Below are 24001 nucleotides of genomic sequence, written 5' to 3'. Positions count from 1 at the left end.
TTTTCGGATTTTAAAAACAAAAAATAGAAAGTTTATTCATATGTAAACTTAGGAAAAGCAGTTGTGCCAAAAGAAAAATAAATCACGGCTATGAATCACTGTAGGATAAACTGAAAGGCAATTGAGTATTTGATAAATTAGTAAATTATTCAAAGAAATAATAGGTAATTTAAAATAAAAAATCTTATTCTTAAAAAAATCACTTTCTAAACTATATTTATTAGCTTCTTGGCTAATAACGTGAGTCAGATTCTTGGAGAATCATTTTTTTTTTTTTTTACCAAACAGATTAGTCATAAAAAAATATTACAGAAGTCATTCTACAGGGCCAAAATTCAAGCATTATTCACCTTATATCATCAAAAGAAACAACACTGGTGTTCTCTGCTTTCTGTTCATCGTCAAAAGATGGCCAGCTAAGTATATATATCATCCATTTTATACTTCAGAAAAGCAAACATCTTCGGTACAAGTAGTATTTGGCAGTGTACCTACTTTTCATAAGCATGCAGAAGAGTTGGAAATGGGTTGTCTAAGAAGGAAGCCATTGTCCCTGGAAGAGTTCCATAACCGTTCTACCCATGATCCACTCCAACTCTGAGGATGAAAGAGGTATCTCATTGGCAATGAGAGACACTGATTCTTTTGCTCCTTTATATCCGCATTCAGGAACAACAAATGGGAAGTCACTGCAACAAAATATTCAAAACATAAGCTGCTCGTTTTTTTTCTGTTACATGTCATCATTTCATTTTCTTCCCTTTTTTTCTTTTCTGTAGAAAGAAAGAAAGACGAGTCACCTGCCCCACATGACACGGTTGGCACCAAAGCTGGAAACAACTTGGGAAAGAAGGGGAGCTAAGTCCTGGTATGGAGGTGGCAGTCTTGACACCCTGAATAGGGCACTGAATTTTACGTAAACCTGTCGCAATAAAAATTCATCCAATCCATTAAATATCCCCCAGATGTCAATTGGGCGATTTCAAAACAATTTGTATCAGTGATGTGTATAAGGTCAGGTAAAGAATTTGGACTTGGGCATATTTTAGATAAGAATCTAGACAGCGTTGGCTTTCTCAGAGAACTGGCAAAGATGGTAAAATACCAAACCAGACTTGCACATATATATATATATATATATATATATATATATATATATAAAAGCTAGTGAAATTATTTCTGCCATACTTTACCTGTGGGAATCTGGAAAGTTTTAAAAGATTAGAGAAGGCTTGATTTTCCTCGTCACTTCTGCAAAACGAAATGTGTCAGAACAGCTTTTTATGATCTTTACCTCGCAAGATATTGAAAGGCTCACTGTAACAAAGTCCAAGCATGGTGGAGCTCACGTTGGTGGTTTGCAGAAAGCCAAATGGTCAAGCAATACAACCGTTGAAGGGAACTCTGTGCAGAGTTTCTCAATTTCAGAAATATGCAGATTGAGACCCTGAAAAGTACCACTTCTATTGATATGAAATCATTTCACAATTGGGATTAAAAAATTACATATATATATTAAAAAAAAAAAAAAAACTCATAATTCATCCATTTGTTGAATTTTCATGGCGATTTAAGCAGATGAACATAGAGTACGAACGATATCTAAGAAGAATGAGTTTGCAGTTCAGGTACGCTTGGCACCTTATGACCAACTTATAAATGATTTGCTGAGTTAAGAATGAAAAACCTTCATACACATGAAAGCCACTGGCACTCCAAGCTCCCCTGCTTTTGAGAACATAGCCTTTCCAATTTCATTGGTCATCTGCAGAGATCATTAGACATTAGAATACTTCAACATTATTAAAATCATTATAATACTTTTATCTTTTGACAGAAATTCAAGAAAGTGAGCAAAGGAAGTAGTCATGTGCTCCCTCAATATCCATGCATTTGCCATGTGTGTAAAGAGCTTAGGAACACCATTTTATATCCTAGGAAGGAAATTTTCAATTTTGAACTTGTAATTCTAATCTGTATATATCCTCTTCATTGAATCAGCTACCATAGTTGTAAAAGACACAAGGCACACTTATGACACAAAAGTCTTCTAAATCTTAAGTGCAACATGCAACCCAAAGTGTGTGTCTAAGTGAAGGGAAATGCAACCTAAGGTGCATGCCAATTTTATAAAATATGATCTAAAATTCAATCCAAGTAACAAAAAATTCAAGATTCCAAGCATTTACAAAAAACATCCGAAATATAACTGATGAAACTACCTAAAATTTCAATATAAAGCTAGAAATTTCAAGAATAGAAGTGTTTTTTTTTTATTAAAAAAAAAAAAAAGTAGATGAGGTATGCCTCTCTAACAACATGCGTGTCTTGACATATAGCTATAGGAAGTCGTTGCACCTTGGGCCTAGTTGCGCTTTAACAATTATGTCAGTTATGTGTCTGGGATTTGGTGTTTTGTGTCAAAAGGTGAGTGATCATCGTCTATCATCCTCACGACTGGAGTGGTGATAAAAGAAAATGTCTGCAGCCTCTTCATCGATAGAAGTGAGCTAGCTAGTTAAAAGAGGCTTAGATAGAGCCGTTGAAAAATATCATCCGACAAAACAAAACAGAGAATAAAAAAATTAAGTCCAGTTCATGCAAGAAGTTAAATACCTGCTGACCAGATGGCCATAAATATGGATTGAAGCGAACTGCACGATAACCATCCTAGCATGAGAAAAGATTCTACGTCAGAATGATTCCTCTGAGTGAAACTACTCATTATGATAGAATTAGATTCTCCAAAGACCTTCAAAACAAGATGTTCAAGCTGCTTAACACCACTTCCATCTTCTGCTGGATTTGCAAGGCAACAACCGACAAACTTGGAAGGGTGTTTCTTTAAGACACTGTCCAATAACAAAATTTTCATCAGGCAATTCCTTATAAAATTACACAGTGGAGACCATGAAAATGGAAACAGTCAAATAACAAATTAACTACAACATGTCTCCAGTAGAATAGATGATGGTTCCATCCTGTGACCCTCCAACTCATTGTCTGTCTAATTTGATCAAAAGGCCATTTTTTGGATGGATCATGGCTGGGAAATGAGAGCAACACAACATGCTAACTCCATGCCTGTCATAAGGATGGAACTTTGTTCTCAGTTTTTGGAACTTGAGTCTAGAATGAACGAAAGAAGCCTTTAGGAAAAACATATTATTGGGCCCTATCACCCGAATCAGAAAACTTTGTTCACTCCAATTTCCAGGTATTGTCCACTATATGTTGTACTGTAATGCATCATTTAAAACTCTCATATACTTTATCCATGGTACCATAAATTATATGTGGCTTTGACTTCATAACATACCAAATTCTTACAAGTGAAAATATTGAAATTAGATATTCTGCTACTGGTATGCAAATAAATTATACTTAAACCAACCTTGTCACTAAAGAATGATCAAATTTATGATTGATAGGTTGCACAATGAGCGCACCATCTACATGTGCTTCTTCCATACACTGAAAAGGAAAAAAAGGAAGCAAGAAAAACAACATATTGTCAACTGTTATCTGCAGGACACAACGTGGCTATATTTGATAGAAATGTTAGAGATCCGTCATCATGTGCAAAATCACAATTTTTTTCCATCCTTTAGGGTGCATTTGGCACCCTGAAATAGGAATGGAAATGGGATGAGAATGGAGGTAAATCTCGATACCATGTGGAGGAGAGGAATTGAAATCCTAGGGAGAGTTGGGATTTGGTTTCCATGAAAATGGATTTTTTATTCTTATTCTTATTCTTTTTCTCAAAAACAATCCAAACACAGTGATGAATGGGAAATGAAAAGGATTTCCCTTTCCAATTCTCTATTCCAGCATTCAAAACATGCCCTTACATTGTGTTTAGAACCAAACCCTTAAGGTCAAAAGGGAATTTAGCAAATGCAAAGTAAAGCAAAAGGAAAGGGATTGGACTTCATTTCTTTCTTGCTTTTTGAATTAAGAAGGATTAAAATACCAAGCAATAGCATGTTAAAAATACTAAATTAAAAACTTTCAGGTGTTAAAGATTGAATTGCATCCAAATTCAATAATTCTTGCTGATACTGTAACATGTATGCAATTCCCTCCAAATCCCCCCTCCCAATTCCTTTCATTTTCAAATTCCTTTGATTCAAAAACCCAATAATTCAAATTCTTTAAACATAGCCTTTCTTTCCTCTTTCAGAGGCTTACTGCCCCATTACAAACAGATGTATTGAATAGCTGTTCCTAATATCCAAGTATAATACAAAAATGAAATGCAACAATTACCAACTGCAAAATTATATAATATCCTGATAAACAATGATGATAACCCAGATTTGTAATAAAGCTACTTCCATGAAATTCAACAACCCACCAAATTTTCATAGGAGTGAGGCTGAGGCATACCTGGAGCAAGAACTGGAGATGTCCAGGTAAAGTGGGTTCTTGGCCTGGAAAATAAGGGTATTTATCTGCTGCCTTTGGAACAAAAAAAAAAAAAAATGGCAAAGAAAAGGAAAAATTATAGTTAGAATTGGGGAATCTGAGAATTTAAAGGTGGTTTATGCAGTACTGGGTGTGGGGTTTTACCTCTTCAGCAGATGCCCATACATGAAGATGCGAATCAATGATTTTGGCATTGGAAGAGGCTTTGCTCTGAACTTCATTTGCAGCCATTTTTGCTGCAGAGGCTTGGAAATGGGATTTCTTTGAAAATGCGAAAAAGGGGTTTGAGGGGTTTGAATTGTGAGGGACGACAGAGAGTGGCAGCAATGGCTTCAGCCTCACTGCCATTGGAGATGGGAATAATTTTGTAATAAACCAAGGGCTTCTGAACAAATTTGTAAATAAAAAATTATATTTACCACTTCAAAAAAAATCTCTTGCTTTTTGAACACATTTTTATCAATTTTATGCATGGTATATAATTTTGAACCATGAAAAGTACTCGAAGAAAAAGGAAAAAAATGATAAAAAGTTTAAAATTTCTTGTTTGGTTAGTAGAAAATAGGAGAGAAAATTAAAAAGAATTATATTATTTAAAAATTTAGTCATTTTAAAAGATAATAATAATTCTTTTCATGTTAAAAAGTAAATTTAACAAAAAAAAACCATGTAAGAAAAAAATATTAAGATTCAATGTATTTTAATTATTTTTTACTTATTTTATTTTATTTTATTTTATTCTCTCCACGTTTCTTTAAATTTTCTAAGGTAGCCTTAGATTTTGCTGTAATGTTAAATTATTAATTGGTTTGTCATCCAATCAACTTGATTGATTTTCAAAGTATAACAAACATTATTGTAAATTTGACAGAATAACTTAGCCATTATATTTCAATTTTTTATTTTGTTATAAAGTATGATGTCTACAGCTTTCTTATAAAATCAATTAAAATTAAAATTAATTAATTATATATATTTATGAAATGAGACTACCAAATAAAATACCTACAAATATGATTGAAAGATGAGACACAATCATTTTCAAAATTAAACTTTCTAATATTATGGAAAATTTGACCACCAAATGGTTAATTATAATTTACAAATACCTTTCCTCGCTAAATAATCAACTATTCTATTTGTTTCCTATAAATATTACTACAATCATAAATATATAGATCTTTACAGAATTTACAAACATTTTCTATTAATAACATAGTAGAATTAGGAATACTGCTCTTTTTATTATAATAATCTATAACTATTTTTGAGTCATCTTCAATCTCTAAATTTAAAAACTTATTGTTTTTGGTAGCTAACATGTCATATCTTATAGGTTAAATTGTTATTAAGCAAAAATATTAAATTTAAAACATGAAGATCATCCTTATTATTTGAAGGCAAATGAAACGTAACACCATCCACTCATATTCTATCATATTAACATCAAATATACTTGAATTGAATGGAGGATCCTTCCCTTTTATGCTTGATGCCAATCAAGAGAGCCTAACTTTTTTTTTTTTTTTTTAATAATAATAATAATAATAACAAGCTTGACTACACTCCTTATCACAATGCAAACAATACCAAACCAACAAAAAAATTATCATCTTATATTTTATATTCCATATATATATATATATATATATATATATATATATGTGTGTGTGTGTGTATAGAGAGAGATGTGTATGTATATATGTGTGTATATATCAAAATAAAATTACATAACATGTAATATAATTATAATTTGACACTTTGTTCTAAAAATTATTTAAAAATATATGTAAGATAAATGTAATTGCATATGATACTATAATATGATAAAAATTACTAAAATATTAAGCATAAATAATGAAAATTGTTAACCATAAGCTATATTCAAATATCTAATAGGTCATCTTCTTAAATTTATCAATCATAGATGGATGAAGAAGAGGATATGACAAGGGTATGGATAAATTAGATATATTCAAGTATATTACATAACTTCATATAATTTTTTTAGTACTTTTCGCATATGTTTCTTATTAAAGAGCCATGTTATATATATCGAGAGGCTAATGTGGTGTTTGTTTTTTGAATAAATAGAAAAAGTTAAATATTTTAATTTTTTTTATTAAACAAAAAAACAAACACTACCTAAATCTTCTAGGTTTATTTTTTTTTTTAAAAAAGTTATTCAACGTAATATCAGAGTTTGGTTTGACGATAGGTTATGAATTCAAATTATCTATTTCCAATTATTATGTTTGTTTTCTACGAGGGTATACCCCAATTTGCAATTCTATGATGTGTTAAGCTTTAAATAAAATTAATTATTCAATATTTCTTTATTTTTTTCAGAAAAAGATAAAATAAAATTATAATAAAAAGGTATTTATTAAACATTTAGGTATAGATTATAATTTATATTACTTAAAAAAAAAAGCCTTAAAAGTATGTGGGTAAAAGTTTGTGAGTTGGGTAAAAAATATAAAGGTAATTTTATAATTTATTCAGATTGAATACAAATATGACCAATTTAATTGTAATTTTTAATGGAGTTATAATTTGTGAGATACATTCTCCATATTATACAAATTTTATGGAATAAAAGTTTTAATCCAACAAAAAATAAAAAATTAAAATTAGAAGGAAAAATGGTTTGAAAAATAAATTTTCATTATGGTGGAGTTGTGAGCCCCCAAGTCGTAGTTCAGCTAAAACCAACGATTGACGGATGTTCCAATGCGACATCAGGTGGGCAAATTTGTCATTTAAGACAAAATGGATGTCAAAAGAGTAATTTGAATATAATGGGTCTCGTTCGCCTACAACACAGACCACACTTTCGTATCAGTCCACCATCTCCACTCCTTTCACATCTCGATCAATGGCGGCTTCACTCACTACCCTGGTAAAACCCTAACTCCTCTGTTTGGTTCATCAAAAAAATAAAAGAAAATTGTTCCTATTTTTCATTGCCTTTGCATTTTCTTCTTTGCAGTCAAACGTCGGCTCGCTCTCGAGTCCACGGAGCGTCGCTCAGATCAAGGCTCTCGGCCCCACCTGTAACGCTGTGAAGCTTCCAAGATCTCCGTTCCCTTCGAATGTTTCGTCTTCGTCGTCGTCGAGCTTCGTCTCTGGCTCGTTTCGTCTGGTGCCTCTCACATCTTCGTTGAATCCTTGTTCTCGGAGAAGAACTGGTCTTCTTAGTTCGCTTAGAGCCTCTGCGCAGGTTAGGGTTTTATGCTATTGTCTGAAGTCGTCTGCCGTATGTTTGGGTGCTCAGAAAAGAGAGGAAAAGATAAAAGATAAAATTCTGGGCCCTAAATCTTTAGTTGTTTTGATTTACAAAGACTTAGAACCTGTAGTCGCTTAGACTAAATTGTTGCATTAGGTTTACTTAAATTCGTTTTTCGGTTTGGTGTATTGGTCGCGAGTAATGCAAAATATATGATCCAGAACTTTAATATTTTTATTCCGAATTGTGATAAAATAATAACCTAATCTGAATAGCAATGCTTTTGGGTTTAGTGTTATCCAGTGCGCTTGTTATCAGATATTTAATTTGCTTTCTAAAATGTAGATTCCTCAAATTTGGTTTGCCTGAAACTTGTGTAGTTGCGTGTTTGACAGTGAACTTTGGAAGTTTGAAAAGCCAAAGTATGAGATTTATACCGATTTTTAATTTAATTTCAGGAAGCACCATTACAATCAAAAGTTTGAAAAGCCAAAGTATGAGATTTATACCGATTTTTAATTTAATTTCAGGAAGCACCATTACAATCAAAAGTAACACAAAAGGTATATTTTGATATAAGCATTGGAAACCCAGTTGGGAAGGTCGTTGGACGGATTGTGATTGGATTATTTGGTGATGATGTGCCTCAAACAGCAGAGAACTTCCGTGCGCTTTGCACAGGTTGTGTTGTATGATTTTTAGCTAAATGTCAGTTAGTGATTCAGCTTTGTTGCTCTTGTTTTACTGCCCAATCACTTAAGCTTTGTATTGCATTTTCATTTGATTTTAACTTGCATATTGATCAGGAGAAAAGGGCTTTGGATATAAAGGTTCTACATTCCATCGGGTCATCAAGGATTTCATGATTCAGGGTGGAGACTTTGACAAAGGAAATGTGGGTGCTCTTGTCTCTGAATGTTAGAATCTACCATCTGCACTTCTCATTTTGTTCATGAAAACTGAGTAAATTCACCTTTATTAGTGATATATCATACTAGTTTAGTATTTATGATTTATGCCTGTATGATCCAACAATGTTGACATAAAAGCTGCACCCTTCAGGCGCTCCCTTTTGGATAATGTTCTAGAAAAAAAAATGTTGACATGAAAATCTAGCAACCAAATGGCAGCATTTAAGGCTGGTTGATTATTCTGGAAAATATTGGCTTTTTCTGATATTAAGAAATGGAAGATGCCAAGGGTATTTGATGAAGAACAGAGATAGTTAAGGTGCATCAAGATTCATATGTTGAAAAATATAGATGGTTTGCATGTTGAGTCTATGGCATGAATAGTTTGTTAAATTGAATGCATAGGGCCAATTATGCAGTGCTGACTTTTGTTATAAAAGGCTGAAAAATGCCCTCATTTGGAGTATGGATGCACCTGTACAAATACCTGGATGGACAAAGAAGATACAAAACTTTTCTTGGTTGATTTGAATTTGGATCCTTACCACCTTTCAAAATAAATTAGACACGAGGCCCACTTGATGGGGATGGATCTCTAAGATCTACTAAAGGAATGAAAAAAATAAATAAGCCTAAAGGACTATATCAAGAGTATTTAGGTACTTTTGCAGCTTTTTTTAGGCTTTATAAATTCATAATTAGCTAATAGTTGGTGTTTGATTTTCATTAGAATTTCAAAGGTTTTTATTTGAGTCCTTTTTAGCATCTAGTAAATTTTCTTTTTTTGGTAATTCTTATCACAATACATATTTATGAAGTTTTAAGTTTTTAAAATTTTGTATTTTCTTTTCAGTTTCATTATTTGGAAGATTTAGGAGTTTTAGCAAAGAAATGTGGGCCCTAATAAGTAATAGGTTCATATATATGTTAGGTTTCTTTTTGTGTTTTTTGTGCTTCTATCCAATTTTTAAGATTTCTATAGCCTATAAATAAGGTGAATTATTGCGAAATGGGATTAATGAATGAATTGATTAGATTTTCCATGCCTTGCAATTTTCAATGGTGAGACTCCATTACTTTTCTTCTATATGAGATTCTTAGAAGCCCCTAGTAAGACTCTTAAGGTTTTGTATCTTTAATTCTTTATGTTTTCTTTTCCTATATTTTATTTTACTTTTCCGTACTGCTATAATTTTTTTCCTCGTTCCTCTCTTTAAAATCCTAAAAGATTGAAACCCTTATTTATCATGGACAACCATTCTAGGGTTGTCATACATCACCACTATATGTGGGAGCGTGCCTTTTTAAGAGGATGCCTCAGCTGAGGCTTTTAGAGCATGGAAGAACATAGAGGGCAATTACTCTTTGTTATGACATGAATTTCTTGAATTATTAGTGTTGGCATGGAGAAGTTCTGTGTTATGTAGGTACAAATGATAGGAAGTAATATTTTGATAAATAACATGTTTTGGCAAATAGGTTAACATCTATCTTGTATGAACCTTGGCAAATAGGTCCCACTGCTCCTTTCTTGAATGTTTCACAAGTTATTTAAAACTTCATAGTACTTGAATTGAGATTGAAGAAGCATGACTTGTCATATAGATAGCAATAATTTCCAACTGAGGAAAGACTGAAGAAAAAATGGCTATTCTAATTTTTTTGCAAGTTTAAACCCTTGAAACTTACCTTGGTATAAATGTCAATGGATGCTACTTACAGATAAAAGGATTTTGCCTTTAAACTGTCGCTCATGAAAAGGTGAAAAAAAAATGTTGGTATAGATCTCTGCAAGAGAAAGGCACTTGTGTCACAAGTTAGTTTCGAGTAGGTTAGCTATGCTTAAAGGAGCATATTAAAGACTGTGGCACAAAGCTTTTTCTATCATAAGTGGAGATTATTAGTGTAACATCTGTTTCTATAGAGTTGAGGATGTGTTAAAGTTATGGATCATTAGAAGATGCTAAAGGTAAAGAGCATATCCAATGCTCAATTGCATGAGTTTTCTTTGCATTCCTATTCTTAATTTGGGTGTTATTCATATTCTCTCTTTGCAACCTCATCTCGCACAAGCCATGGATTGCTTTTTTTATTTCCAAAAATCAATATGTTCATTCTGAATCTATAGAACATTTTTAAAATTATCATTGGATGTGCTAATTTTCCACTTAAACTCAAGTTGTGGTGGTGGAGAGAAAAAAAGGGATCTCGTCGTGGGTACGGATGGGAATAGAGAGTCTAGGGTTTTTTCTTGAAGGGCTGGTCCAGTGCTGTAAGGACACGAGTGTGGGGAAATGGCGTAGAAGCTGGAAGGAAAATGGAAGGGCGTATTCCATGACGCGTGACGAAAACAGAGGCGGATGCTTCATAAGGTTAGGAGTGGTGGATCTGGAGGGCAAAAATGCCAGTATTTTCATCCCCAAAGGGAGAGGAGCAGTGGGGGGATGGACTTCAATGGTAGAGTCGCTAAGGAGTCTGGGCTTTGAGAGGAAAGGGGATGAGAGTCAGAAAAAGGAGGCGCTGCTGCTGAAGCCTATCACGACGAAAACCTTTGCGGAGGTAATCAAACAGCCGATGAGGAAAGACCGAGCAGTGATCAAGGTGGCGGTTAGAGAGAAGGAGATTAACAGAAATTTGGACAAACTGAGGCACTGTTTGGTTGGGTCCTGGAACCCTAAATCAGGGAGAGGGGAAGACCTGAAGACCTGGGGGACTCTCTTGGCGAGAGCTTGGGAGTTGAAGGGTAATTTGGGTATTGCAAAACTGGAGAGGGGAAAGATTCTGCTAGAATTTGAAAGAGTGGAAGAATTGAAGAGGGTCCTAAGTCTCAGAAGCATTATGGTAAGGGGGGTTTCTATCAGTCTGGAAGAATGGAGGCCCGAGACGGGATGCATGCCGGAAAGGGAAAAAAGGCGTGAGGCTTGGGTAAGAATCGTGGGCCTCCCGGTCTCCCTTTGGGACCAGACCATCCTGAGAAGGATAGGGGAGGAGTGTGGGGGGTTCCTTGCAGTTGATACTCAAACAGAGAAGCTAGAAGAGCTACAGTGGGCGCGGATCTTGGTTAAGATGAATGGGGAAGAATTACCCAATGCGGTGGAAGTATGGATTGAAGAGTTGTGCTATGTGCTAACTCTCTGGTGGGAGGTCAGGCCGGTGTTGAAGGTAGGACCGGCGGGGTTGAGAGGAGTGAAGATTGCAGCAGCAGTCGAGGTTGGGGGCGAGGCTAGTGCACGCGCGAATAAGCGCGTGATGGAGAAGGGGGGTGGCACTAGGATCGAGGCACTGCAGAAGCTGGTAGATGGGACGTTGGGGCAGTCTTGCGGGTTGGGGCAACCTGTGGATCCTCGCCTGGGTGGGCCGAACCAGAGGGGCCCCGCCAAATCCCCTGGGCGCCATGACTGGGAATCTCCTGGGCCTGATCCACCGGATCTGGAGGCTGGGCCGTCACGGGCTGGGTCGGCTAGGCTGTCTTATTCTGGGTCACCTTCTTCTGGGCCGTTAAATAGCAAGGATCTGGAGCGGGCCAAGCCATCATTTGTGCCTGGGCTGGATTTAGGCTCGGCTAGTGAGGCCCGCACTGGGGTTTGGACCGGCCCAAGTCTGCTGAAAGGGCCAGATGCAGGAATTTCTTCTTTTTGGTTGAAGAGCAAGGAGGATATGGAGGAACCATGTCCTGTGGAAAGTCCAAAGACTGACGGAGCCTTATTGGAAGAAGCTCAGAGGTATGGAAACTCATCTAGCCTTGGTGAATTATTGGTTCCGGCTGCCTTGTCTTCTTCCCCTCTTTTTTCTGGTCGGACTCCATTGGGGGAGTATTACGACTTCTCTGGGGCTGGTTGGGAGGTAGCCCAGAGAGACTCTCAGTGCCGCATTGTCAATGGGCTAGGGTCTATGGAGCATGGGGCAGCTCCCAACTGGGAGTTGATGGAGGTCAGCAATGGCAGCAATGGAGAAGGTGGAGGGGAGCTATGTCTGATCCGTTCAGTGCCACAGGATGACAAAGGATGGGAGGAGGTTGATTGGGAAGACAGTGAACTGGCCAGATTCAGTAAATTTCTGGGGTTTTCGACAAAAGGTTTGGAGAAGGAAATATTGGACTTTTTGGTTAAGATCAGAAAAGGAGGGAAAAAGTCCACAGTAAAATTCTTCTGGATAAATCAAAATTTGAAAGGGAGCTAAAAAGATTAGAATGCTCCATTAACTATGAAAGGGGGAATAAGCTGAAGAGTGATATGCAAGAAAAAGGGGAGCAGATGTTGGAAGTTTAATGAAGTTAAGGCTGCTAATTTGGAATGTGCGGGGAGTTAATGATAGCTCTAAGAGGAAGGTGATTAAGGCAATGATTAGAGTCAAAGGGTGGACCTGTTTTGTCTTCAAGAGACAAAAATTCAGTCGATGTCTGAGGGAGTGGTTAGGAGTCTTGGCTCTGGGAGGTTCCTGGATTGGGGTGCTTTGGATGCTAATGGCTCTGCGGGTGGTGTGCTGATTTGTTGGATAAAAGAACCTTGGAAGTGAGTGAGATGGAGGTGGGTCAGTTCTCTATTTCTTGTAGGATTAGGAATGTGGAGGATGGGTTCGTCTGGCTTTTCACAGGTGTTTATGGGCCGTTCTCTAGGGAGGATAGGGAGGCATTTTGGGGAGAGTTAGGGGCAATTAGAGGCATCTGGAGTGACCCGTGGTGTATAGGGGGCGATTTTAATGTCACCCTCTCACAAAGAGATAGGAGCAGTCAGGGAAGGATAAGTGGTGTAATGAGAAGATTCGCCCAGATTGTAGATGATTTAGAGCTTATTGACCTTCCGTTGCAAGGTGGGTGTTCTCGTGGAGTGGGGGTAGAAATAACCAAGCGTGGGCTAGATTAGATAGATATCTTGTAACCCAGGACTGGCTGGATAAATTTTGTGGGGTTGTTCAATGCAGATTGCCGAGGCCCATATCTGATCACTTTCCTATTATGCTGAAGGGTGGAGGTTAAGACGAGGTCCATCGCCGTTTAGGTTTGAAAACATGTGGCTGAAAGTAGACGGCTTTAAGGACCTTCTCCGGGAGTGGTGGCAGGGCACTGTGGTGAGGGGAAGGCCAGTTTTAGATTGGCCTCTAAGCTGAAGGTGATGAAGCAGAAAATCAAAGAGTGGAATAGGGAGGTGTTTGGCAGGCTAGAAGTTAACAAGAATTTGGCTCTCCAGCAGGTTGAGTTCTGGGACAGGGTGGAAGGTGAAAGGTGCCTGTCAGTAAGTGAAACGGAATTGAAAAAGGAAGCTAAGGAAACCTTCAAGAAGTGGGTTCTTTTGGAAGAACCCACTGGAGACAAGCGTCGAGGGAGTTGTGGTTGAAGGAAGGGGACAAAAACACAGGATTCTTCCATCGGATGGCCAATGCCCATCGTAGAAACAATTCCATGGACAGAATCAAAATCAATGGGGTATGGAGGGTTGAGGAGCAGGAGATAAGGGAGGGGATTGTGCAAAATTTTCAGCAACTTCTCACTGAAGTGCCAAGTTGGAAGGCGGATATTGAGGGGCTGCATCTCCCAAGACTAAACCCCTGTGAAGCTGAAGGACTGGAGGTGCCCTTCACTGTGGATGAGATTCACTCTGCCTTGATGGACATGAATGGAGACAAAGCTCCTGGGCCAGACGGGTTTACAGGGGCTTTTTGGCAAACGTGTTGGGAATTTGTGAAGGAGGAGATCTTGGAGCTGTTTATGGAGTTTTTTGTGCAAAAATCTTTGCAAAGAGTCTCAACACCACCTTCTTGGTCCTCATTCCTAAGAAAGGGGGAGCGGAGGATCTTGGGGATTTTCGGCCAATTAGCTTGCTAGGGGGGCTGTACAAACTCATGGCCAAGGTGTTGGCTAACAGATTGAAAAAGGTCTTAGGAAAGGTAGTCTCTTTGGATCAGAACGCGTTTGTGAGGGGGCGGCAGATTTTGGATGCATCTCTTATAGCTAATGAGGTGATCGACTTCTGGTACAAGCGCAAGGAGAAGGGGCTGATCTGCAAATTGGATATTGAAAAGGCCTACGACAACATCAATTGGGATTCCTTATGAAGGTCTTAAAAAGATGGGATTTGGGACTCGGTGGATGGAGTGGATGTGGTGGTGCATCTCCACTGCCAAGTTTTCTATCTTGGTTAATGGGGTTCCAGCAGGTTTTTTTTCGAGCTCCAAGGGGCTGCGTCAGGGTGACCCCCTTTCCCCCTATCTCTTTGTCTTGGGTATGGAGGTGTTGAGTGCACTCTTAAGAAGGGCTGTTGGGGGGGGGTTCGTCTCAGGGTGCAGCCTTAGGGGTAGAGGGAGGCCGGATTTGGAGTTTCCCATTTACTCTTTGCGGATGATACAATCATATTTTGTGAAGCTAAGAAAGAGTATCTAACCGCTTTAAGCTGGATCTTGGCTTGGTTTGAGGCAGCGTCTGGGCTAAGAATAAACCTAGCTAAAAGCGAGTTAATCCCTATTGGAGAGGTTGAAGAAATTGAGGAGATGGCAGTGGAGCTTGGGTGCAAAGTGGGAGCTCTTCCCTCAGTTTATTTGGGGCTGCCCCTTGGAGCCCATCACAAGGCTATATCAATGTGGGATGGGGTAGAAGAAAGAATGAGGAGAAGATTAGCTCTTTGGAAAAGACAATACATCTCTAAGGGTGGGAGAATCACCCTTATCAAGAGCACCTTGGCCAGCATTCCTATTTATCAATTGTCCATTTTCCGGATGCCCAAGGTAGTAGTGAAAAGGCTTGAAAAAATGCAAAGAGACTTTCTTTGGGGAGGGGGGCGAATGGAAAGGAAAGTACATCTTATTAATTGGGAGGTGGTGTGTACCCAAAAGGAGAATGGAGGGCTTGGTTTAAGGAAGATTGATCTCTTTAATAGAGCCTTGTTGAGTAAATGGATTTGGAGGTTTGCCTTTGATGATGATATGCTGTGGAAGAAAGTGATTGGGGTGAAATATGGTCAAGAGGGCCTTGGGTGGAGGACAAATGAAGCTCGTGGGGCGTTTGGGGTCGGGGTTTGGAAGGAGATATTGAAGGAGGCAAATTGGTGTTGGGATAACATAAGTTTTAAGGTGGGCAAGGGGACTAAGGTAAAATTTTGGACGGATCTCTGGTGTGGTGAGGAGGTGCTGTCCAGAATTTTCCCCCAATTATACACTTTGGCGGTGAATAAAAATGCAACAATCAACGAGGTTTGGGACTCTAGCCTTGGTCAAGGGGGCTGGAACATCAGATTTGCTAGGGACGCAAATGATTGGGAGCTGGATTTAATAGGAGCTTTGTTTAACATGTTGAGGGACGTCAAGATCTCCCAAGAAGAGGATTTGGTGGTTTGGAGAGGCGGAGGTAAAGGTATTTTTGGAGTTAGACACGCTTACAAGCTGCTGGCTGCTCCTAATACCCTTGCCTTCCCGGTTAAATGCATTTGGGTGAACATGGTCCCTACTAAAGCTGCCTTTTTTGCTTGGGAAGCTACATGGGGAAGATCCTAACTTTGGATAGGCTCCAAAGACGAGGGTGGCAGCTTCCTAATTGCTGTTTTTTGTGCGGTTGTGAAGAGGAAAGTGTAAATCACATTCTTTTACATTGTATAGTGGCTAGGGTTCTTTGGGATATCATTCTTGCCTTGTTTGGTGTTCATTGGGTGTTCCCAGAGACGGTCTTACAGTTTTTATTTAGTTGGAGGAGCTCCTTTGTGGGGAAAAAGAGGAAAAAAATCTGGAATTCCATACCGGTGTGTATTTTTTGGACGGTTTGGAAGGAGAGAAATAGGTTAGCCTTTAGGGGGGGCTCGTTAGACATACAGAAACTCAAAAATTATTTTGTTTGTAATTTGTGGAGTTGGGCTAGATTGTACATGGGAGAGGAGTCCTCTTCGCTTTTAACCTTTTTGGAGTGGCTAGCGGCTTGTTAAGGGCCGTTTGGGGCTGCTTGTTTTTGTTGTTTTTTGGGGTGTGGCTGCGTTTGTATACTCCCTGTATGCTTTATGGCGGTTTGCCCTTTAATACAAATTATGCTTACTTATCAAAAAAAAATTTTCCACTTCATTACAATTGATTTTCATTTTATGTGATCCACTTTCTAAACAGTTTCCCAGTTTCCCTTCCCTCCATTATCCTCGGATAATTATTCTCAAGAAGGATTTTATGGTGTGATATTGTTCTATGTGGTTTGCTTATTTTGCCTGCATTAGGTTAGGATTTTCTTATTAATGTTGAGCCTAGAGATTAAGACAGAAATTAGAAGGATTAAGTGTTTGGAAGAGTGTTATGAGAAGTCACAATGCCTAAAAATGGTTTAACCTTTTATCAACCATGGTGGGGACAGATGGAGTTGGAGCCCATTTTTTGCTCTTTATGGAGTTCACTGGGCATTCTTCTCTTGGTAAGAGTTTTAGGTAGATTGTGGCTATAGGACTGGCAGACCAAAGCATTTTGGCTTCAGAGGTTACCTTTTGTTTGCATAAAATGAAAGCAGCGGAAGAAGAAAACTTCCCCTTAGTGCAGTTTCTTGTATCTAAATTAAAGGAAATTCCTTTGTGATTCAATGTCTTAATTTTTGGTGGGTGAGAAGCTTGAAGGAGTCTAGAAGATTTTCTTACCTTGACCTTTTGGATGGTTTGTAATTTTATCAATGGGTTGAAAACATTTCTACTTTGTAATTTTTTGTCTAATGTGCATGTCCAAGGGGCTTGCACTTTCTATCTTACATACGAATATTTTGACTCGTCAAAACTGTTGTGGTGGTTAATTATTCCATGAACTAGTACTACTGCTTAACTCAGGTTAAGAGAGCCTAATTCCCATCTAGTTGGGGTTGTTAAACATGAAACCCCTTTTGTAATTCACCCAACCTGCACTACCCAACCAAGCTTGGCTTCACCTTAGCTTGACCAACCTCTACACCAAGGTCAATTGGATAGGGCTTGGCATTTTTTACTCTCAGGTGAGGCTTTGATTTGCATCAAACCAAATTCAACTCAACCTAGTTGAGCTATAGCCTACCTAAGTTGAGTGTAACCTAGTTATATGCACCATAAAAATGCATAAGCTTGCATAAAATTTTTAGATGTACAGTTGGTTTGAGCTTAGGCAGAGGCTCAAAACAATATGACCCAAGCAAGGCCAATTTAATATTTTTATCTATATATTTCATCTTATTTATTTGCTTATGCATTTAAGACAATATGTCCTCTCCATTTCCCCCAAACCATAATCTAATTGATTATTCAATCCCCAGAATCATCCATGAACTCTAAAACTCCTGATTTCCCAAATCCTTAATCATCCATGAATATCTCTAGTCCCAAAACCCATAGCTGAAGCAAAGTTTCAAAAAGAAGAAAGGAAAAGGCCCTAAGTCTGGGGTGCATAGCCATGGCTGCTGCAGAAGACAGCCATGGTAGCCATGTAAGATAAGGTTCGGTTAATTTGGTTGCTGATTTAGGTTACAAGAATGTATTGGGCAGTGAAAAAAGGTTTGATGTATCACTTTCCACAACTTATAAACACAACACTTTTATGGCATAAACACAACAGTTTTATGGCAGGGGAGAGGTCATGTGGTCAACCAGAACCTCAAAAAAAGGGCGTGTAATTTTTAAAAATAGACGGGCAGTCCGTTTTATCAAGTCAAACCTCAAGGAATGGAAAGTGTAATTTAACCTTAAGTCTATTTAAAATGTGTCTTTATTTGATTGACAGTGTGCTATAGGCATCACGAAGATAACATGTACAAAATAGTGAATACAGTATTTATTTCACCAACCTGAATAACCTTGCCTAGCTTGGCTTAATCCGACTTTGGTTAGAGCAATGTGTACGCCTTCAGGGTTGAAGTTTGATCAGCCTTAACCTGACCAAGGCCTCCTGAGTTTAGGTCTTAACCTTTTCATAAGACTGCAAACTCTCAGGATTCATGTTCAAAAATGGTTCAACTGAAGTTATTATGCTAGCTGTCTATCTAGTCAATGCCTCATGCTCCTTTTAATTGAGCTTGAGACTGGCAACGGTATATGAAGAAACTATGGAAGAGGTTGAATTTCAACATTGTCATTCATTTTAGTATATCAGTATACAAGATCTTGATGTATTTCAACATTTGCATTTAAAATTTTGCTGGTCAGAAAGCATGTAAATTATTTAATATCAAAATCAAGTTGCCCGTTGGGTTTCTTCTGCTTGTCTCAAGTCAGCATGCATTATTCAACTACTTGAGGTTGGCAATAGAAATCTATTTTCAAGTGCATGCGCACAGGCATGCTTGCAGCATAAGATTTATCTTGCTGAACCATCTCAGCCATTTTGTTTCATGCTATCCCTGATTTATGATCTCTCTAGCTTCTTACAAATGCATTTATTTTATTATATCTTTTTGGTGTCCAATTATGAGTGTGCATGTGGACCTATAAAAACTGTCTAATGTGAATACATGATACGTAACCCCAGTTATATGGACTTATGAACAAGTCCCACATAATCGGTTGTCTTCCCTGCCATGGGAGTCCACTGATATCAGACTTTGTGTTACTCTTGTATCCCATACCAGAACAATTGCATTGAGCTCCTAAAATTTCTTATGCAAAGGCAAGATTGTGCCTTAGCATGGATGTCCAAGTCTTGGGTGGATGCTTGCTTATGGTTTAAAAAAATGTCTTTATGATCCACCCTGGGAGGGAATGGAAGAAACTTAGTCTGTCGCCATTCTTCACAGGATCAAATGGGTTTAGATTTAATTCACTCTCTTATGTGCTCCTCTGTAGCAGATATAGCAAGTCATTCCTTACTATCTTTTAGTTGGTTCCCTAGGCTAGGGTAGGGGGTTGAGGGTCATTTCTCATGCTGTCTCCTACATTTCACCCTGGACAAAGGTGGGGACATCATCTCCTTCCTAGGCTGGGAATTTGGGAAGTGGCTGCAGGGTTGGGCTTCATGCACAATCTACTCTCTCCTCAATCTCAAACATCTCGCTATAGCTGTGGCTAATCTTATCCAACAGAAACCCTTTCATCAACACATCCTTTTTTGCCTTGCCACTCATCTATCATAACATTGAATGGACATGTTTCTTGGCTGGCAAAGTTCTGACATCTTTTTTTATCTATTGAGCTCTTATGCTCCAGTTACTAATACGTTATTTCAAGTTTCCAAGTAGAAGTTTGTCTGGTTCTCTCAATGATACATTGGTCTTTGTGCTTGGAAAAGGTGTCTTTACAGAATGAGTGATATGAATATAAATATTTATATTAATTCTTGCACTTTGATTCATTCATTAGGGTTTTGCTGATTTTTGGACTACAAACCACCTGCACTTCCTTTCTCTGGCTTTTAACCGACCAATGCAAACTATACTGTTGTGTACATGCATGAATTAAATTCTTCAAATATGCCTGCCCTTGAGTCCTGACTCAAGTGGTAAAGAGTTGGGGTGAGGATGTGAGGGGGCTCCAGTTTCAATTTCCAACAAGAGGAAAATATGTTACCTATCAAAAAAAAATTTCTGTGTATTCTTTTTCTGTTTCTGCCAGTTTCAGAGTTGTTACAGTTTTTTTGTCTGTTGATAATATTTTTAAACCAATTCCTGAATGCTTAACCTTGTTGTATTAAAGGAAGAAATGAAAGGCTACTGTAAGTTTATAACCTTGTATTGTCTTTAGCCAGGTTTGAAGTTTGGTTTTCCAAATTGATCTGTCAAATAATCATCTGGAATTGGAACATTATTGCAGGGAACTGGAGGTAAAAGTATATATGGCCGCACATTTAAAGATGAGAACTTCAAGTGTAAGTTGTTCCCCACTTCTTTTGTCATGCTCACAGCAGGTTGGGACCCATAAAGCCAACCTGGGGATGGGGAAATAATAGGTTAATTCCATGTGCTAAAAGGAAAAAGAGAAAAAAAAAAAAAAGGAAAGAAAAAATCTCTACAGGGTTGTGGGGTTTATTGATTGATGTAAGGGGTTGTGCCCAATGAGGGATTGGATTGTGGTGGTTTCCTCTTGTCATCGATAAATTTATTTAATGATGTGCCAGAAATGTTACTGGAAGGGGACCCATCCTGATAGTGTGTTTTCAAATGTGGTAGTTTCTTTTTCCTTCAAATTGTTGATTGTGTACTTAATATGGAATGCTTTGCAGTGGCTCATGTTGGACCTGGAGTTCTTAGTATGGCAAATGCTGGCCCTAACACCAATGGCAGCCAATTTTTCATATGCACTGTCAAGGTACTGAGTGGTTACATGTCTACTTTATTTTAAGATTACCTCTAGTGAGAAAATTCAAATTATATTATGGCATTAGATTCCTTTCTTTCAGTACTGGCTTTCTTTTTCTTATTTTTTTGGAGTTTGCAAAGAAAGATGAACTACTAAAACATTTGTTACTCATTTGTTTTCCTGAAGATAAAATGAAGAAGTTGTTACCTACTAAAGAGAAAAAAGGGGGAAGAATACGACATTGTTTGGGAATTGTTTTCGAAACTGTCTTTAAAAAATAGTTTTTGAAAACTATTTGGTAAAACAAAATTCAGTTTAGGAATTTGAAATGTTCCAAAATATGTTGTAAAAATAACTTTTATCTATAGTATTTTATTTTTAATTATTCTCCATATTTGTATAATTATTTGTTAAAACAACACTTAGAAAATGAGTGAAAACAACCAAAAGATTTTCTTTGAAAACACTTTTTTTGTTTTTGGTTGTCAAACATGTTTTCTTATTTTTTTTATTTTGAACAACAAAAAATTGCTTTAAAAAACAATTGCCAAACAAAGCCTATGTTTCTACAAGTGTTTTCTCTGCTTCTCCTCCACTTCTGCATGGGCAGTAGCTTATACAATCATTTTCTAAATACCTTTCTATTGTTAATTCCTATTGGATGGTTTTGTGAACCTTTCTTGCACTTGAGTTTCAACTAGCTATCTTATTAATTCAAATTGTGGGAGGTTTGTTTGTGTTTCGACTAGCCTTGAGTATTGCAGTCAGATATTCATAAAATAGCCGCTTCGTGATTGTAAGTCCACTTGTGTGTCATGTATGGTTAGTGTGAAAACTGAATGAAAGTTTCAATACTTTGATCCTATGTTTGGTTTTTGGAAAATTTAGGATAAACGCGAAGAAAGAAAATAGGAAGGAAAAATGGAAGGAAAAAAGTGAAGGAAAAAAAATAGATTTATTTAAAGTTAATAAATTATTTTTACATGCTTCTTCAAATTTGTATAACTTATTTTTTGTTTTTTATACAAAAATTAAATTATTTAAAAATGCATAATTTTTTAATTAATTTTAATCATATTTGATTTTCTTTTATAGTTTTCATGGTAAACTAAATGTGAGAATTATTTTCTGCATTTTTTTCTTTTCCTTGGTACTTTCTAGGAACCAAACATAGCATTAAAGTATTTTACGTAGGTTAGACCTTATTTGTATCATCTATGTATTAATTTAAAACGAAGACAACCATAATATATTTGTTTACATTCTTACTAAAATGTTCTAGTGCAGTCCACCTCAGGCATTTAGATGATAACTGACTCGGGCCAATTCTTGGCCCATTTGTTTAAAGTAGCCATTTTTTACATCATTTTTATTATGTCATAACATCTCCCATTACCAATTCATTTATTCCAAGATGCATCCAGTTAAATGAAATAATGTCGATCATAGTACCACTTAATATAGTAAAACCCTTATAAAATAGTACTCTTGAGACCAAGAGAAATTATCATCTTAATGGGGTTATTGATTTATTGATAAATACATATTTATTATTTTAGAGAGTATTATTTTTCGACTGTATAATACTTGTATATGTATGACTTATAAATCCAAAACAATGAATGTGGTCAAAAGTTTATTCATAGAAGTCTAAAGGACTTTTAACATAGAAGAGGTGATTATTAATTGTAGAAGATTGAAACTCTTAGAAGAAGGAATGTGGTGTCAAAACTTAATGTCCTAAAAGATAAAGATGTTGTATCAAGTATGCGATACTAGCTTATGCTTTTAGCGAGGTTTTTAATTTAGTACATTGAATCAAGTTGGAACCAAAAGATTTTATTATTTAAGTGAGATTATTAATTTTTTGAACATTTATTTATTGAAGTTTTGCTGTATTGTTGTATTGTTATTGTTTGCGTGGAAAATTATTTAAATAATCCGATGGGAGATCTTTCATACCTACTCTGTTTGAATCCCAGTAATTTGACTTGATGTGGTTTTCTTTATCTGCAGACCCCATGGCTGGACCAGAGGCATGTAGTTTTCGGGCAAGTTTTGGAAGGCATGGATATTGTTAAGCTGGTAGAGTCCCAAGAGACTGACAGAGGAGACCGCCCTAGAAAGAAGGTGGTTATCAGCGAATGTGGTGAACTGCCAATGGTCTGACCAAAGCTATCATCATTTCTAGATGTTCCTATCCACCTCCTTCTCCCTTTTGAAACTTCAGCTTCTCCGGCTAGTGTATCCTACCCTATTTAGAGGGCTTTTGTTCCAACCAGGTCCAATCCAACCCCCAGATTTTTGGGTTTTTTATTTAATCTTCCTCAGGATAAAAAAATTGGTATCTGGGAGCTATAGCTAGGCTAAAAAAACTCTATATTAGAGAATGCTGGAAGAGGAGCTTCCCTAAAAATTTTCCAACATTTTGAATGAAATGTAGACAATAATGACCATTGCTTCCATAAAACATTTTAACTAAAATGGATGGTATCAATCACCATTGAAGTGTGTTTTGGTTGGTGTTTTCCCCTTTCAGTTGGTTTAGTGTCACACCTTATCCCAAATGGGTCCTCACTTGAGAATTTATAGCTGCATTGGATATTTTTAGAATCGAAGTTACTCAACATTCTGCAGATATGTTGCTTGGAAAACACCTAAGTCCATGGCAGTAGGTTCATGCTTGCAAGACATATAAATGCAAGTACAGCCCACGCCAACCATTCATGACAGGGATGGTTCCCCATAATCACTTCACCATCAAAACATTGGACACAGATCTCCAATGTTGTGAAATGGGACAAGCATTAAACATTTTAAGTGAACTCTGACCTGTGGTGCAACTTGGAATTGAGTGTGAAGAGGATACAAGCAACCTTTTCTTGATGAATAAAGCTATGGACCATTCTCTTTCTGTTAGTATTCCCATATCTGAGGTGGGCTAAGCTTTATAGACCGCATAAGCTATTGGCCCATGCATTCATAACCATGGCTTCTTCTCAGAAAACTTCATGCTGATGAAAGAGATGGGTGTTTTTGGTCCTATTAGGCGGCTCTCGCCATTGCCCATGATCCGGATTCAGAGTCATTTAAGTCATCATCGTCGTTTCCTTGTCAAGTATAACCATGCAGTGGCAAGGATCTATCAAGAAAATGAGTGCTCAATCACCATCATTATCATTATCATCCTCGTTCTCTTCCTCTACTTGGTACCTCGCTTTCTATGTTCC

General features: G+C 37.2%; 2 protein-coding genes across 2 annotated transcripts; one reads left to right on the top strand and one right to left on the bottom strand.

Moving 5' to 3' along the window:
* Window positions 1-293: 293 nt before the first annotated feature.
* Window positions 294-4798, bottom strand: LOC117910809 (4-sulfomuconolactone hydrolase). Its single transcript, XM_034824965.1, has 10 exons — window positions 4576-4798; window positions 4393-4464; window positions 3395-3474; window positions 2753-2852; window positions 2617-2670; window positions 1688-1765; window positions 1350-1447; window positions 1194-1251; window positions 801-922; window positions 294-689 (listed from the first exon to the last, which is right to left on the bottom strand). Exons 1-10 carry the CDS (start codon window positions 4777-4779, stop codon window positions 533-535), a joined length of 1023 nt encoding a protein of 340 aa, XP_034680856.1. The 5' UTR covers window positions 4780-4798; the 3' UTR covers window positions 294-532.
* Window positions 4799-7253: 2455 nt separating this feature from the next.
* Window positions 7254-23309, top strand: LOC117915676 (photosynthetic NDH subunit of lumenal location 5, chloroplastic). Its single transcript, XM_034831310.1, has 7 exons — window positions 7254-7333; window positions 7424-7654; window positions 8191-8341; window positions 8467-8555; window positions 20286-20340; window positions 20695-20780; window positions 22788-23309. Exons 1-7 carry the CDS (start codon window positions 7310-7312, stop codon window positions 22938-22940), a joined length of 789 nt encoding a protein of 262 aa, XP_034687201.1. The 5' UTR covers window positions 7254-7309; the 3' UTR covers window positions 22941-23309.
* The last annotated feature ends 692 nt before the right edge of the window (window positions 23310-24001 follow it).

The sequence above is a fragment of the Vitis riparia genome, chromosome 1 (assembly GCF_004353265.1).
Source record: "Vitis riparia cultivar Riparia Gloire de Montpellier isolate 1030 chromosome 1, EGFV_Vit.rip_1.0, whole genome shotgun sequence".
In the NCBI taxonomy this organism is placed as follows: domain Eukaryota; kingdom Viridiplantae; phylum Streptophyta; class Magnoliopsida; order Vitales; family Vitaceae; genus Vitis; species Vitis riparia.
The sequence above is the reverse complement of the archived record's forward strand: the minus strand, read 5'-3'. Positions and strand labels throughout refer to the sequence as shown.